This window comes from Melopsittacus undulatus, chromosome 3, assembly GCF_012275295.1.
Source record: "Melopsittacus undulatus isolate bMelUnd1 chromosome 3, bMelUnd1.mat.Z, whole genome shotgun sequence".
NCBI lineage: Eukaryota > Metazoa > Chordata > Aves > Psittaciformes > Psittaculidae > Melopsittacus > Melopsittacus undulatus.
Genome location: NC_047529.1, coordinates 114,203,415 through 114,219,308, shown reverse-complemented (window position 1 = coordinate 114,219,308; position 15,894 = coordinate 114,203,415). Strand labels below are relative to the sequence as shown.

Genomic DNA, 15,894 nt, shown 5'->3' with positions numbered 1-15,894 from the left:
TTGGGAAATGGCATGTGAGTCCCACCTCCCACAATATGAACTGCATCTTCAGCTACAGCTAAGTTGGAAATGTGGTTGTTCATCTCTAGATTTGTGTCTGACTTGAGCAAACAGACTGAAATTCATGTTGCACAATACTGAGGGCTGATGCTGCAAGTTAACCATGCTATTTAAATTTTATCCAGGAGTAAATGTAATCATTGTGAAGTGACTTTATCAAAGGCTCCTGCAAGTTCTTTGTAGCGTCATTCAGTAGGGTTCTCTCTCTTCCGACTCTATAGCAAGTTCTTTTTGCAGGTCACAAAGGCTTTAATACAGCTCCTCAGTACCTTTGTCACACAGGAAGAGAAATATTTACTGAAAGGATGTACTAAATAAGAAAGCTTAACCTTGGATGGAAGGCATCTTGATATATTGCTGTAAGCTTTATAAGGCAATTTGTCAAATGTCCCTAAAACACTTAGCTGCCATTGAAAATGCTGACTCACCAAAAGTCAACTCAAGTGGAAAGTTATGGAAATCATACATATGCACAGATGTGTGACTGTGTGCCTGCATATGTCACTGAACTGGTATAAACACAATGATAAACAAGATTGACAGAATGAGGCAGGATTACATAGGGGAGCTGCTATCTTCCTTTCAGCATGTTCTAGTCTTTCTTCATCACTGCGATAAGGATGCTAATGAAAAACATCTCATTAGTGCAAATTTGACATTTTCTAGGAAAATGCTATCCCATACTCATTACCATTGTAAGCATGCTTTTGAAGGATTAATCCATTTTATTATACCTGAAACAAGGAAATACACTCAGATTTCCCTCAGAAAGCCCTAATGACTTAAAGGCTAGAGATAGGAGGAGAAGGCAGATATTACACTGTTTCACAACATGAATCAGATGCTAACCTGGAAAAAAGATCAAAGAGAGTTGCTGTGAAGACTGCTTCTTTTATACTAAAAAGGACACTTATTACAACATCTGAACTAATTGAAAACTCAAAGATTTCTCTTCCAGAAGCAGAGAGATTACAACTCACATTTTGCTGCACCTAAGTATTTTTAGAGCCAGAGTACAGTACACGCCTCTACAACTCCATTCTTTAGAAACCACTTTCTTTCCATACAGAAGATAAACAAACAGATCATAATGGGCTAACACATAAAACCTCTATCTCTGAAAATAGTCTCTGGGATCTTGTATAGCTTTAGGGATGGTTTAAACAAAATCTAGGCAAAATGCCCTAAAAAGCCAGGCTGTTAAACAGAACTCAATGCTGAATGAACTTTATGTATCTATATATAGGTATATATAGATAAATGCATGTGTGTGTGTGCATATATATATATATATACATATATATGAGAAAGTTCAGGCTAAAAAGGACGTATGTTTTTTGACATGAACTTTCTAGGGGAAGCTATTCTGAGAAAGAGAAATGAAGAAATGAGAGCTATTATGCCTTTAGCCTCCATTCTGGAAAGCAGTTCTCAGAACAGCTGATCTGATACAGCTGGCTGAAAAAACACACTGACATGTACTAGAGAAGAGCACAAGCCCCTTCCACATACATGCCCTGCAGAAGTCTGTTGTAACTTGCAAGGCCAGCATGCTTCCATGGTACCATACAGTCAGCTTTATCTCAGGTTCATTTGTTGGAAGAAGTTGGTTTATTTCTATGGGACCCATCTGGCAGGGATCCCATTGCTTGCACGTGGGCAGGACTGCCCAAATGAATATGAAACACACTAGCTCAGGCATTATTCAAAGAAACTATGTTAGAGGCCTTCTATCTATGTTAGAAGTAATAAAAGAAACAAAAACTATTCTCACCTGTGAGTATGATGAATGTCAGAGCTAGAACCTAGAACTCTCCCAAAGACTAGGACTTCAAGCCCTTCTGGCTACCCAGCACCAAATCTGCAGGAGCCCATTGTCCAGTCATTCAAAACCCAAGCAAGTGGCATTAAAATGAAATACTTCTTACATTCAGTGTCTGTATCTAGTCAACATCCACACGTACCAGTGAGGTAGATATTTTTATCTTGTTTACTTCTTAAGCAGAGAAAGAAATGACATGACAGAGAGGTTCAGTCTCTGTGGGGAATCAGTATCATGCCAGGAGCTAAAGTCAGGCATTTCTGACTCCAGTTCTTGGATTGTATTTCTCTATGTGATTTACGAGTGGGTGACAAAGACATGAAAATAGATGGAAAGTTTGACTTTTTGTTGTGTAAATAAGTGAAATAAATGTATTAGAAATATTCATGTAAAACACACCAAGCATTGTTGACTACAGTCAGATTATCACCTCCTAAATAATGATTTGCCTTTCTTCCTTTACCTAAAAACTTCACTTTCATTACCACAGATGACAGCTCCCTGAGCAACTGAACAGTCCCCATTTGTCTTGTGATATGATTATTTTTCACATCCAATAAGCACTAAAAGCAGTTTTTCTGACAGATTCCCATTGTTTGCACTGAAGACTTTGAACAGACGCTCTCCATACAATATACTTGACCAACAGGATAACTCACCGTCAGTAGCTTGAAGACTGTATGTCAGGCCCAGAGCCAGGTAACCCTTTGCTAGGGACTCTCCAGCATCCTCACCCAAGTCTATCACCATTTTAGCAAAGTATTCTCCTTCTTCCAGCTGCAAAAGAGGTAGGTTGAGACTGGTAGGCATTTCCTCTGTACTTGCTTCAATAAAATTATCCTATCAAACTTACCTGTAAGTGATGTGAGAATCATTCATACAAGGGGTTTCAGTGATCACAGTAAACACCCATAGAAAGGAGGATGTAGAAGGTCAGAATTAGCAGACCTCGGTGAACAAGCACAGTTTTGAGAAAAGTTTTGGTTTTGTTTTAAACCCCAAAATATTGCCATATGTTTAAAGTTAATGATGGACATTATCTTGTTTTTAATTGCCCTTCAGGCACACTTCAATCATGCAACCTTAAATACAAATGTCAGACCAACTGACTACTTATATACTATCTTAGCAGTACATTCAAAGGCCTAACAAGTTTCCTCCTTCAAAGGAAGACCACATAGTTTTGCTGTACAATGTTTTTAAACCTGAGCAAATTCTACCTCCTTTTTAAAAGTTACAAAAGTAAAACAAGAAAGTAAAACTCCATTGCAAGGAAGCTCAGATGCTGCTTGCAGTTCTGCTGCCACAGGGAGGAGGCAGCAAATTGAGGACACACATTTTGAGCTGAAACACCACACATCAGTAGATCATGCTGCAGCAGCCTCATTTTTCACCTTTTGCAAAGACAAAATTTCCTTGAAACTGCATTTTATATTACAGATTGTGGTGGGAAGAGAAAGCAGTCACAACCTCTCAGTATCAGCCTCTGAAATGGTGAAATAAGCTGGTCTCTCCTGACTGCTCCCCTAGCCTTCCTTTCCAGCTGATCACACTGATCTGAGTCTAATGAAAACTCGAGGCTTTAGTGTCTCTAAAATCCAAGTTAATGATAACTTAAAATAATTATTTGAATATTTTATTACAGAATAGAGTGTTCCTCATTTCTAAGCTTAAACTCTCATTAACATCACCCATTATAAGTAGGAAAGCCTAAGACCTTTATAGTTCACATGTGTGGAAAGATGCAGGCTGGAGAGGTACAGGCAAAAGCTCTAAGTAATGCTTGAAAGACACTGAGCCTACAGGGATATCTCTTTTCTAGTCACCATAGTCTGCAGATCCTGTCAACCACAACCAGAATCATCCCTAATCAAGAACCAGGCATCATTACACTCTCCAATAAATACTCATTTCAGAAGCTTTCATTACATAACAGCTTTCTGGGATGGGGTTGTTTAATTTTGAAGAAATACGTTTTTGTTTGAAATCCATCTGGTTTAGAACTGCAGATGCAACTGAAATGCTCTCTTAATACTCAACTTGGTCGGACTTCAGCACCTCATAGTTCATTCATAGCTATATGGAGTCAGCAGTAATGAGCTGAAACCAAAATGTACCAGCAGATAAGTGATCTGCAGAGATCTGTTAATATGCTATCCCTGAGCAGAATCTACTTGAACTGATATACTACCCTGTCAATGGGCCTCCTAGTTATATGACTTGAAGACATTCAGGTGCCAAGATTTGCTAACAGCTCCATAAACAAGTGAGCTGGTATTTATTAGATTATATCAAACATAATAAAAATAATACTGTTAATGTAAGCATGAAGAAAGGCTGAAGAGTGCAACCTAAGCAGCAATCTCCGTGGCTTGGGTCTTCTCCTCACCTGTACAGCCCGTGGAGGTTAGTACCATTCAAACTAGCTGTAGACTAATAGTCCCCAGATTTCTGAAACCAGTGATGAGTATGTATTCTATCATCAACCTTATCCCTGAAAGCACTATGAAAGCATTACAGTCTTGCTGATTGCCTAATCAACTGTCAATCTGGAGATTACTAACTGAAACAGGCAAACCTCTTGGGGCATACTTAGGGCTACAAATAAATTGCAAGGACTGTCATTAACAGCATAATCCAACCTCTACTGAACACACTAGAAACAGTCCGACTGACTTTAGTGATGCTCAGATGAGACCCTTTGAATCCTGACCCCATCAGGAAGAATGAGTTGCTCTAAGAGACTTAATTCTGCCAGTAGCCTTACTCCCCGACAGGCTTCCCTGTCATATACTGGAGCATGTTCTGGAACAGAGCCTAGGACAATGGAAGTAAAGAATGTCCCATGACTTGCCACACAACAAATCCAAACAACAACAACAAAACAAACCCCTTCCCATGAAACAATAACTGAATTCTTCAGCTCTCATGAACTTTTATGTAAGACATGAAATCTCTGCAGCCAAAAAATTAAGCCTGAATCTCTTTTGCCACCATAAACAGCCATTTCCCCACTCTCTTTCTTCATTGTTTCTCCTCTTCTCCCCACTCATGCTTTCATCTAAGAAGTCTCTATTAGATGAAGAACTATACAAGGAACTCTAATGACTACTGACAAGGGTAGGGGTGGGTAGTGTCTGAAAAAAGAGGTTAAATGAAAGGTTTGGAGTTGAAATAGAGACATTTAAAATTGGCGAGATTTTGCTCCATTGTTTCTCTGAATGGTCACCTGATGGTGTTCCCAGTCTCTGACTGATGGGCTATGCTACATAAATCAGCAGCACACTATTCAGCTTCCTCACATGCCACTTACCCAGGGCCACCTGTGGGTGTTAGATTAATCTACTGTACAAATAACTAAAACCAAAACTTTTCAGAATGGCCAAAATAGCACTTCTAGCACATTCTTGTAAACATTTACTCAAACTAAACACTAATGGCACTCTGACCAGCCACAAAGATTCTCATGAATGCAAACCTGGGTCAGTGGAAGGCTGCTTTGAAAACAAGTGGCCTTGCAAACTCCAGCACAGCTGGTTCTGTTTATGAGAGCATTTACTTTTCCTTCTTACAGCACTCAAGCACTTCCCCTGCCAGCCCTGCTGTGGCTGCCATCTGCCCCCTCTTCTCCCATTCTCCTACTCTTCAATCAGTCTGGGCAAGTGTGAAGAGCCAAACCCTTCCCTCACATCGCCCACTGTGTGGTTTCAACTCTCCAGTGCATCAGTCTTGCTGACTGCCTAAGGCAACTGTGAATCTGAAGGGACTAACTGAAACAAGAATACTCCCTTAGGGCATACTTGAGGCTACCAACTAAACTGCTAGGACCAGACTGAAAGTCATGAAAATCCCATCTCTGTATGCCTTAGGGATGGACTAATAGTGAACCTGAGCTGGGATCTGCCAGTAAAGCTGTGTCCGTGGTGGTCCTTAACTGATGATATGTCTCCACTCTATGCTGTAGTGATGGGAGCAGGGGAAGACCTCCAAATGAAGCATTGAGCCCTCTGGAGTACCACCAGATACAGCCATTCCCAGCTTCTGCATGCTGCTGCATGACCTGAAGCATCAGGAGCTACTTCCCCTTCCTCTCCCCATGTGATGCTGGTGATAGGAAGCCCTCACCCTGTGAGGCTCCTACAAGTTGTGAGCTCAAGGTTTGCAGAAGTGAGCTAAGAGCAGAAAGCTGATCAGGAGAATCCAGACATTCTTACTCCTACTGCAGAGCCAGAGGCCAGCCTGAGTATGGAGGGAACCTAAATGGTTCCTTCACTTCAGAGAACTCCAATCTTAGACTGATAGAACAGTTTGGGTTGGAAGGGACCTCCAAAGCTCATCCAGTCCAACCCCCCTGCAATGAGCAGGGACATCTTCAACTGGATCAGATTGCTCAGAACCACATCCATCCTGGCCCTGAATGTCTCAGTGATGGGGCATCCACCACCTCTCTGGGCAACCTGTGCCAGTGTTTTACCACCCACATTGTAAAGAATGATGTTCCTCACGTCCAGCCTGAATCTCCCCTCTTTGAGTTTAAAAACATCACCCCTCATCCTATCCCATCTTTCTTATAGGCCCCTTTTACTGAAAGGACACAAGAAGGTCTCTCCAGAGCTGTCTCTTCCCCAGGCTGAACCCCAGCTCTCTCAGCCTTTCCTCATAGGAAAGCTGCTCCATCCCAGATAACTGTTGTGGCCCTTCTCTGGACCCTCTCCAACATGTCCCTATTTTCCTGTACTGAGGACTCTGGAGCTGTCATCCTTACGGTGACACAACACTGCATCGGAAGGGCAAGGAACATGGATTAAAACTTCATGTGGCAACTTATATGCCCTTACTAATAAGCTTTAAGTCACAGGATGCTACATGTCCTTGCCCACAGCAGGCATGGCATGGCCATCACATTCATGTGATTTGGGAATGCACAGTGTATTGCTGCTACCTGATTGCTAGCAGCTGCCACAGCATCTCCCAGCGCTATATAAAACATATTTATTTCATCTTCCTTTTGGGCATCAAGTGTGATGGTAGCAGCTTGAATTCAGTTTCCTTAGAATCAGTACATGTTATTCTCTCAGAAGCAAGAAAAAACAAGTCTCAAGGCCACACAGACATAGCTCTGATTTAACCCTTAGTGCTCTTATGTTCTTGTGCACCCTTTGCACTGAAGAGGTGCTGGAGAGAAGGGCAAGAGAGGTTCCCTGCCTCCAAGACCAGCATGGAGGAAAGCTCAAAAAGCAGACATGGGAGAAAACAACTTCAAAGGAATACAGAAGTATTTTGAACTCAAGCTGTATAAACTGTCAGGAGCTAAACAACCTCTCCAGCACACCAGAAACAGCACAGACCTGGAGAGAGACAGGCTGCCAAACTGTGAGCTGACACCAACAACACCATAATACGGTGGAGCTGCTCCTCCCCATCACCTTTGATGCTAAAAGAACAGTTGTTAGCTCTGTAACCCTGCTGCAGCCACGCTTGTTATTTGACCACAGGTTTTGGTGTGTGTTTGAGCCAAGCCTGGGGCACACTGACAAGGGGTGGTGAGCAGCACATGCTGTCCCCTGGCCTGTTGCCACCCAGCTTGTGTTCAGAGAAGCTCAAGCCCTGCCCTGCTGCATCAACACCCTCCAGGGCTGTAAGTGGGAGCTGCAGTTCTCATCAGTGTGGATTTAGAGCAACTGAGGACAAGCAAATCCATGATGTGCTGTGGCGTGGAAATGGCACCTTACTGCGGTGAAAGGGAGGAGGCAGGAAACACACCAAGTGACACAGGACTTCAGAGAGCAGCCAAAGTTAGTGTAGTAGGGGAGTCTGGACACCAGGGAGACTGAGTGATAGCCAAGCAAATAGAGACCCAAATCCTACAGAAAGAGCATCTATGCAGAATTATGCATGGTATTAACTAGTTGAATTGACCTCGTCTTATACTTTTAATTATACTGGGTATAGAGACTAGTTTAAAGAACAGGAAAAAAATGTGAAAAGAGAATGCAAAGAGGAAAAGTGCATAGGAAGAACGTGGTCAATAAGGCATAGCGTAACAGGAAGGTTTTGTCCCACAGCTGCTTATAGCATACAAAGTAAATTGTAGAACTGTTAGGACTGGAAAGGACCTTAAGCTCATCCCAGATCCTGTGCTTTCTATTGCTGATCTAGTCAGCATTTTCTCTAAGTGTCATCAGTGCTAAGCCCACCAACTTAGTCTGCATGTAAGCTCAGCCTCTAGCATTTAGGAGTCATTTAGGGCCCTTCCTCCACTGTAGCAAGATTGATTTGTCCACAAGGAAGATGTATAGAAAGCAAAATTCTTGGTCATTATAGATGTCTGAAACCCTCAGAACAGCTCCAATAAGAGTAGGTGTGATATAAGCAAGAACGGCTTTAAAAAGAAGAAATCTCTGCTAGCCCCTTACCATTCACTGCTTTCTCGGTAGCCTCTTGCCCTAGTCATATTGCTCCTCTAGAGCATCCACTCAGCAGGCAGAATAACTCTAATAATGGGACTAGATTTCATCTTTCAATGTTATTCATACTGCAGCAAGACCTAAGCATTTCCATGAGACTCCAGGGCTCCTAGGTGACTGGGTAGCACATGCACTACATTTATTATCTACAGTGACAGGGTCAACAACGGACAGAAGGAGAAGCGCCCTCGGATTAAGTGGTCTGTGAACGCAATGAATGATAAGCTGTCACCTCGGAAGCATGCAGCTCTGAACGTACATCCTCCCAACCTCCCCACCCCACACACACCATGACGTATTCACATCATGGTATGCCTTACTCACTTTTTATGACTCCAGGCATGGTCTGGCCTGGCCTGACCCCATTCTCTCCTCCTTTTCCCTGAGTGATGGCATGATCTCTGCCTTCCTTGCAAAGGGCTGAAGCAGAGCACTTCACTGTGCACACTGGGATTGGCTTGTTAAAAGAAAGTAGGGAAATAACCCATCTTGTGCTGCAGGTTTTGCCATGGAGTAAAGTCCAAGCTAGCTGACAATACTGGCATCATTTAGTACTACACAAGCTTACGGCAACAACACTATTTCTGTTCTATCAACAATGAAAATAGTAAGATCATACCTCGTGTTCTCCTACCATATCAGACTAAAATCCTTTTGTCTCTACAAAGTTTTCAACACGCCTCCACTGAAATCAATGGAGTAAAAGGCTCAAGAAAACCTCACAGTAACCCTAAATGCCTTTAAACAATACTTTCTAAAATGGAGAAATTCAGTATTTAACACTTGCCTGTAGAGGCAGAATTTCTGGTTCTAGTACTTTCACACCTGCCATAACAGGGTCCTGGAGAAGTAATGAAATGAACAGCACTGTACTATTGAAATGTTAAAAACAACTACTCATGCAGCAACTCAAAGTCACTGCCAACACAGGCAAGTGAGCATTCACAGCTGAGGCTGTGCCAGGGGAGGCTGAGTGAATGAGGAAATTGCAGCAAGGCTTTTAGTTAAGTGGAACTCTGGATTTCTAGTGGACCAAGGCAGGAAAACCTCACTATGGACATATTCCACTGTAAGATACATCAACTTTGCAATGAAAATGTAAAACAATGCTCTGAACTTTAACAGTCAAAAACTTCATAGTGCATTCTGGAAAGCTAAATGACAGACAGCTAAACACGAATGGGCTTTGGGTTCACTTGCTAGAATCATTCACATGAGAGTTCAGCAAACCTATGTGCTGATACCCCAGCAAAAGAGAAGGCTAGGCAGCATGGTGCCTCAAAAGTAATTCTGAGCCCAATAAAAGGCATTAAGACACCTGTGTTATGGGCTAAGTACAGCATAAAAGATCCAGCTTTGCTGAAAACCTTTTGTATCTCATGAGCTTCATTCAGTACAGGTCCAACCACATTCTGAGTGGACAAGTGTGGTTTATATAGGCACACTAGTGTCGGGGATTTTCATTGTTGGGTTTTGGTTGGTTGGTTGCTGTTTGGCTTGCTTTGGTTGGGCTGGGTTGGTTTGTTTGCTTGATGGATTGGTTTTTGATGTGTGAAAACCTGGACTTCTGAAAAACATAACCAAAACATAGCTTATATCATTCTGTTGTTTACTGCAGGTCCCAGGCAGAGAGCTAGTGGTTGATAGGGCAAATCATCTGCTGATGTAAGCAGCATACTGCCAGTAATATGGCAGTGGGGTAGAGCCAACTTATATAAACTAATAATCTGGTCATAATGCCACAATAGAAGGTGAAGATGTTAGCTCTTTTCCACATCAGGCTGTTAGATATTGATTTGCATGGCACAGTATGAATTCATGCATGTTTTCATACCTCATTTTCTTCTGAATATTTCATAGATGTGATCTGAGCATCCTCAATGTTGTAAATCACTATATTTCAATTCATATTTTTTTTCCCTGGTCCTAAAAGTACACTGAGACATCATGTACAAAGCCAGCAAAACAGGTAAAATGACCACTAGATTAATCTGTGCTCCTCATGACATTCTGCAATTATCTAGTTGCAGAAATGTTCTGGCTTTGTTTTGTTTTTTATTGCTAGTAACTGAAATAAGTCTGAAGTACTGTTTGTCCATGGGCCATAAACAGAGTACAATACTGCACCAAAAGCACACAACAGACAGATGCAGGACATGTAAATTTGATGTATCATTTGGATAAATGGTGATCTGTTTTCACCCTTGCCTGCCTAGCCAGCAGTCAAGTACATAGCTATATTTCCTATTTGAGGAATTAATCATATTTGATATATTCTGAAAAGTAAGATGTATCTGAGTATTTGTAACTGTTAATATTTGCCCATTAGACCGTTCCTGTGCCATGTCTGTCCTCCTTTCTATTTATACTGGCATTGATCAGCTTATTCACTTCCAGTTTAAATGATTCAATTCCGATTTGATTGCCATGTAATTTAAATGCAAATAATTACTGTAAGGATGACATTTAGAAAAACAGCTCTGCTAAGCAGGAAGGTCTTTATTAGGCACCAGAGTTTGCCAGTAATGTCAGAAGCTTCCCTTTGACTGTGAGATGTGAGAACCTATCATTTTAGTTGTTCTAAAAGATGCTCTGATTTCCCTCTGGCTCCCCTTAACTAAAACTCTTCTATACCATCATCAGGTTTGGTATCAGGGTAGAGCCACAGAGTGAAATGAACAGGGGAGAGGAATATTTCTAACTGGGTTTTAGTTCATAAGGTTGTGCTCTAAATAACTCCAGTAAGATTACCCTCTTGTGAAATCACATTTGTATTTCATACTACACCCCAGTTCTGAGTCAGAGGCTGATGGACTAACACTGAAAAGCGCTCCACACAATGAAAAAGTAGTAGACAGATGGAATAAACACCAACCTCTAAGTATGCAGTACTCAAAATCAGCTCATTTTTCCTTTACTCGTTCTATATTTTAGGTGAGATCATTGCTTTATCATCTCTGCCATATATAAGAAGTCTGGAGATATTGGATTGCCCAAGAACAGAGTCAGAACTGAATTCAGTCTCACTGTCTTTTCTAAGTGTCTCTATAACAAGGCAGGTTTTTATATATGCTAGCTATGCTAGGGATCCAAAAAGATTTTGGAGAGAAGCACCAATAAGAAGGACAAATCCTGATGCTGCCCATTTCCTGGCATAGCATCATCTTCCATTTGGGTTCATAATTTAACATTCAACTCCTCATCCATCATAGTCAGCAGATTTTAATGGCACCATAGGAAGTTTAGTCCTCAACACTGACAGCTGCATAAACACAAGGGTAACACATGAAAGAAAAGGGATCCTATGCCAAGGATCTTGATTTTAGCCTGGAGTCTCACAAGATGCATTCACTATATTTCAATTTTGTCCAAACACTAGTTATGGCAGAGATCACATGTTCAGCAAGTAGCAAGAGACCACAGCCTTCCTGAAGTCACTGTCTGTGTTCAGAAGTGGACCAAGTCAGTCAAAGCATGTCTGAATGGACCATTCCACTATGTGCCTTGTTGCCTTCTCCCAGGATCCTGAACTTCACCACCTCACAGTCAGTGTAGTCAACCTTGCCCCACACTTCACATTCCCAACCACTACTTCCTTGTTTGTAAGTACCAGGTCCAACAGAGCATCCTCCCTCACTGGCTTCAAAGCTCCAATGCCCCCCCCTTGTTGGATGCATGTTCATAGAGCACAAAGACAGAAGTGTAAAAGATTCATTTGCAATATGGAGATCCCAAGTTTGTCTCCTATACTAAAATTCAGACTCCTTAGCAAAAACTAGCTTGATCTCAGAGGAAGATTTTCATGTTTAACGTGACTTTGGTTGGGTTTTTTGCCTGATGGCAGAACTGCCATGGGAAGCTGTCAGGGGCTTGCAGTACCCTGCTATGGCTCCATGTGAATGCAGGAATTTAGTCCATGAAGTTCATCCAGATTCAGAGCATACAGAGTAAAACTTATCAATATACTTGCTGATGTTTTAGACTGATGACAAGTTAATCTTGCTTTGAACACTCCATCAGAGATACAAATAAGAGTGTGCAAACAGCTGTAATGCCTATGTTTCATATTGTTTTAACATCTTTGAGAATTAGGAGAAAAACCCAACTTATTTACTTTACAAAAAAAGTAACTTCCACTGTGAATGCTATTTTATATCACTGAAAAGCTTTCAGCCCCCCAGATTTAGACACTGAGCTAAGGGTACAAGAGAGTTAAAACCGCTCTACACAGAGAGCAGAGGTAGGTTGGGTAGTTCTGCAGCAATTCCCTTCAGGTCCCCAGACCTGATTTTTCCTAGAAAAATGTACTTCCCAGTTTTTGCTGACTCACATATAAGTTTAACCATTACAGCTTGAGCAGCATAATTCATTCAAAAGCATCTATAACCAGATCTCCTTGCTGACAATCGCATAAACCAATACATCTCGGTTAAGTCTAGCTGAATACCAACTGTCACCCGCTAGGAATACAGAGGATGGAAAGGCAGGGGGTAGGGTGACAACAGCAGCAAATCCTACCCTTATCTGGGCAGATCCTTCTGGTATTTTCTTTCATGCTTTCTCATATCTTTGGTTTACTTACATTAGCAATTGTAACCCTTCAGTGACTGCAGGGACACCTCGTGGTGAGGACAGGTGAAAACAGCAGGCTGCCATTCGATTAATTAAATCAAGCAGCAACAGACTGACAGATGTTTGTGCTCCTTGGGATAATCAGAATTTCACAGGCACAGACTTCCACTCCCACTCTGCTTCTGGGGTGTGCACTAACACATCCAGAACAGAAAGCACTGATACAGTGCTGAACAAAGGACTGAGTCGTCCAGCAGACCTGAACTGTTTAATGGTCCGCTTATTAACTTTAGTCTTCCAGGGGCTACATGAGTGGCTAATTCAACTCAACACTCAGCTGAAGAAACAGTTCCCAGAATGGCTGTTATGGCTTTCCCCCTTCTTCCTTTGTTTAATGTGCTAGCAAAACGTATTCCAGTGACTCACTGCAAAATGTCTTGCTGGGATTTTCTTTAATCTTTTATTTAAGGGCACACACGTGTGTATGATTGTTTATGGGGATTCCCTTTCTCCCCACTGCAACTGCACTGTGGCACTGTCCCTGCCGAACCTGCTCCGTTAGGTAAGAACTGCATCAGCTTGCTTACCCAGTGCAGCGACCCAATGCAGACCTTGGCAGCGAGGAGAGGAACGGTGGGATCCGTAGGTCGCAGTTTAGCACACTCTTTAAGCACTGACACAGCATATGCCGACTGGAGGAGGATGGGGGGGAGAGAGGAGAAGGAAATAAAGAAGGCTAATTAGACAATGTTGTTACAGTCCACACAAGGTATTTCAGTGCGATGTACAAAGCGCTATGAAGGCAAAAATCACGTCAGCAATAAGTTAGCAACTTTATTCCCACCTCCACATACACAGACACATGTGTGCGCACATGCGCAGGCAAGCACACGCTCTTCCTACACCCAGAGGAAACGTGCCAAAGAACCAGCCCTGGCTGTGCACTTTACAAGGAATGGTTTTCCTCAGCTGTTAATGCACTGGTTATTTTAACTCTGCCCCTCCAATTCACAGGCATTCTGATGTAGTTTTGCTTGCACACAACCACCTTCCAGTAAGCCAGAAAAGATCATAAATAGCTTAACCTCCAGTGTGTTAACATTTTATGCCAACTCTATTCAGAGAGAGGTTTGTGCAGCTAAAGTAATCTGTTCTGTATATTGTTTTGAGTCTTCTCCAGTTCCAGAACATAAGAGAATACAACTGGGATCCCACCATTCAAAGGGTGGAGAAAGCAATTGCACAGCAATACCCTGTTCAGCGGGTGGTCTGAATAGCATGTGTTAGAATGAAAGCCCATAAAACTATTGCTGTCTTTCTGGTGTTAAGTTCCCATGAATGATGTTTATTAAGATCAGCAGTTAACATAGTCCTTGTGCTCTACAAACACTGTTGGTTTTTATAGCACACATTCAAGGCTGTACGTTTAAAGGAGAATGAGGAAAGCGCTAGTCTGAGATGCTAGTGAGAAGGTCTGGTCAAGACAATGAGAAGGTGACAGCAGTTGCCCTGCCCACTCCACCTCACTTGGACCACAGCTGCTTCCCAGTTTCCACTCTACTCACTACTGACCCTGATCCCCCTACGTTCGATCATCCTTGAGCTCAAGGGGAAGTTTTCTTCTCCCAGAATTCCTCCTTGCATGCCCCATTCCCCACGAACTCTTCCCAAGACACACATTGGCCTCTCTTGATGTGTTTCCTCTCAGGTGCACATTAGTCATGGCCTTTCCATATCCCAGGAGAGCAGCAACAGAAGCTTGCAGAGTCAAACCAACCACTATTTTTACCAGGTCCTGGGCATCTTCTCCTGACCCTGACCCCCAGGGGCTCCCCCCACAACTCTGACCAGCACAGGCAGCTCTGAGCCCTGCAGCACCACATTGCAGCTTCATGCTCCCACTGTCCATCAGGGCTTCTCCCCCTCACACACCAAAGCAACCTGTGCCTGCTGCCTCCTTTCACCACAGAACTGAAGGTCCACTTCTTGCTATGGGAATTCAAAAGGAATTTGCTTGGGAGGGAGCCTGGGAAAAGGGAAAAACAGATGTACAGCAGCCCGGCCCATGCTCAGACAAAGATGGGATTCATAGCCAAGAGGTGAGCTCTGCAGCAGCAGAGAGCAAACCCTTCTGCTTGAGAAGTTTTGGGCACCTGCTGCATAGTCCAAAGAGCAACAGCATACCCTACATTCTACAGGCTGCTCCCACCTACCTAAAGCATCCAGTATCATCAATGAAAGTAAGGAAATAATTGGTACTTTACAACTCCAAATGCATCATTTGCCTAAAGCCAGAGGGAAGCCTGTCTCAAAGATGGGAATCAATAAACTTTGTCCTGGAGCTTAACCTGTTACCTTGCCACTCTCGGAAACAAAAAGACTTGGGTAGTTCAAGCCCAAGGTACAGGAAGAAGCACATCACTGCACTGTGCTGTCCTGAGGTGCTTAGCATCCCCCAGAATGAACCTCCCTGACACCTATTTGTTCAGAACAAGTAGTGTCTCGAGTTTTAATGGCATCTTATTCCTCTCTCTCACAGAACACTACCTGCACTGCAGGCACCTAATATTCCCAGGAGCACTGCTGAGCACACTGGAAATGAAAGCACAACCCCGTAGGGGTCCTAGCCTGGCACATCATCTTCCTGCCTCCTGCCTATATTCCAGCTCCACGGGTGTCTGCAGACAAGAGAAACCCAAAGGGCAGAGCAGGACAACATGTACCTTGCTGGCTGGTGTATCTGCAGCTGAACAGCCCCAAACCCTTGTCATCTCACCATGCAAGGGACTGAAAAGGCCAGATGTGTAACTGGCCGCACATTGCTCAATGCCAGTGCTTTCAGAGGGATACAGCCTGACCCCAGTGGTGGTTTCTCAGCTCACTGTCAGCAGCATGACTGGAGGGAAGGCAGGAGACACCTGGGAGCTGTAAGAGCTGCCCCACAGGCCAGCACAGCCAGCACTAGCACAAACC

At 42.9% G+C, this 15,894-nt stretch overlaps 1 protein-coding gene across 2 annotated transcripts in view; it reads right to left on the bottom strand.

Annotated features, from left to right (window-relative positions):
• Positions 1-15,894, bottom strand: part of TTC7A (tetratricopeptide repeat domain 7A) — a 167,710-nt gene that overhangs the window by 101,519 nt on the left and 50,297 nt on the right. For both annotated transcript variants that reach the window (XM_034060407.1, XM_034060406.1), the window contains exons 11-12: positions 13,509-13,613; positions 2,542-2,659 (exon numbers count right to left, since the gene is read on the bottom strand). In XM_034060407.1, coding sequence (XP_033916298.1) covers positions 2,542-2,659; positions 13,509-13,613 — 223 coding nt within the window. The remainder of the gene's footprint in view (positions 1-2,541; positions 2,660-13,508; positions 13,614-15,894) is intronic.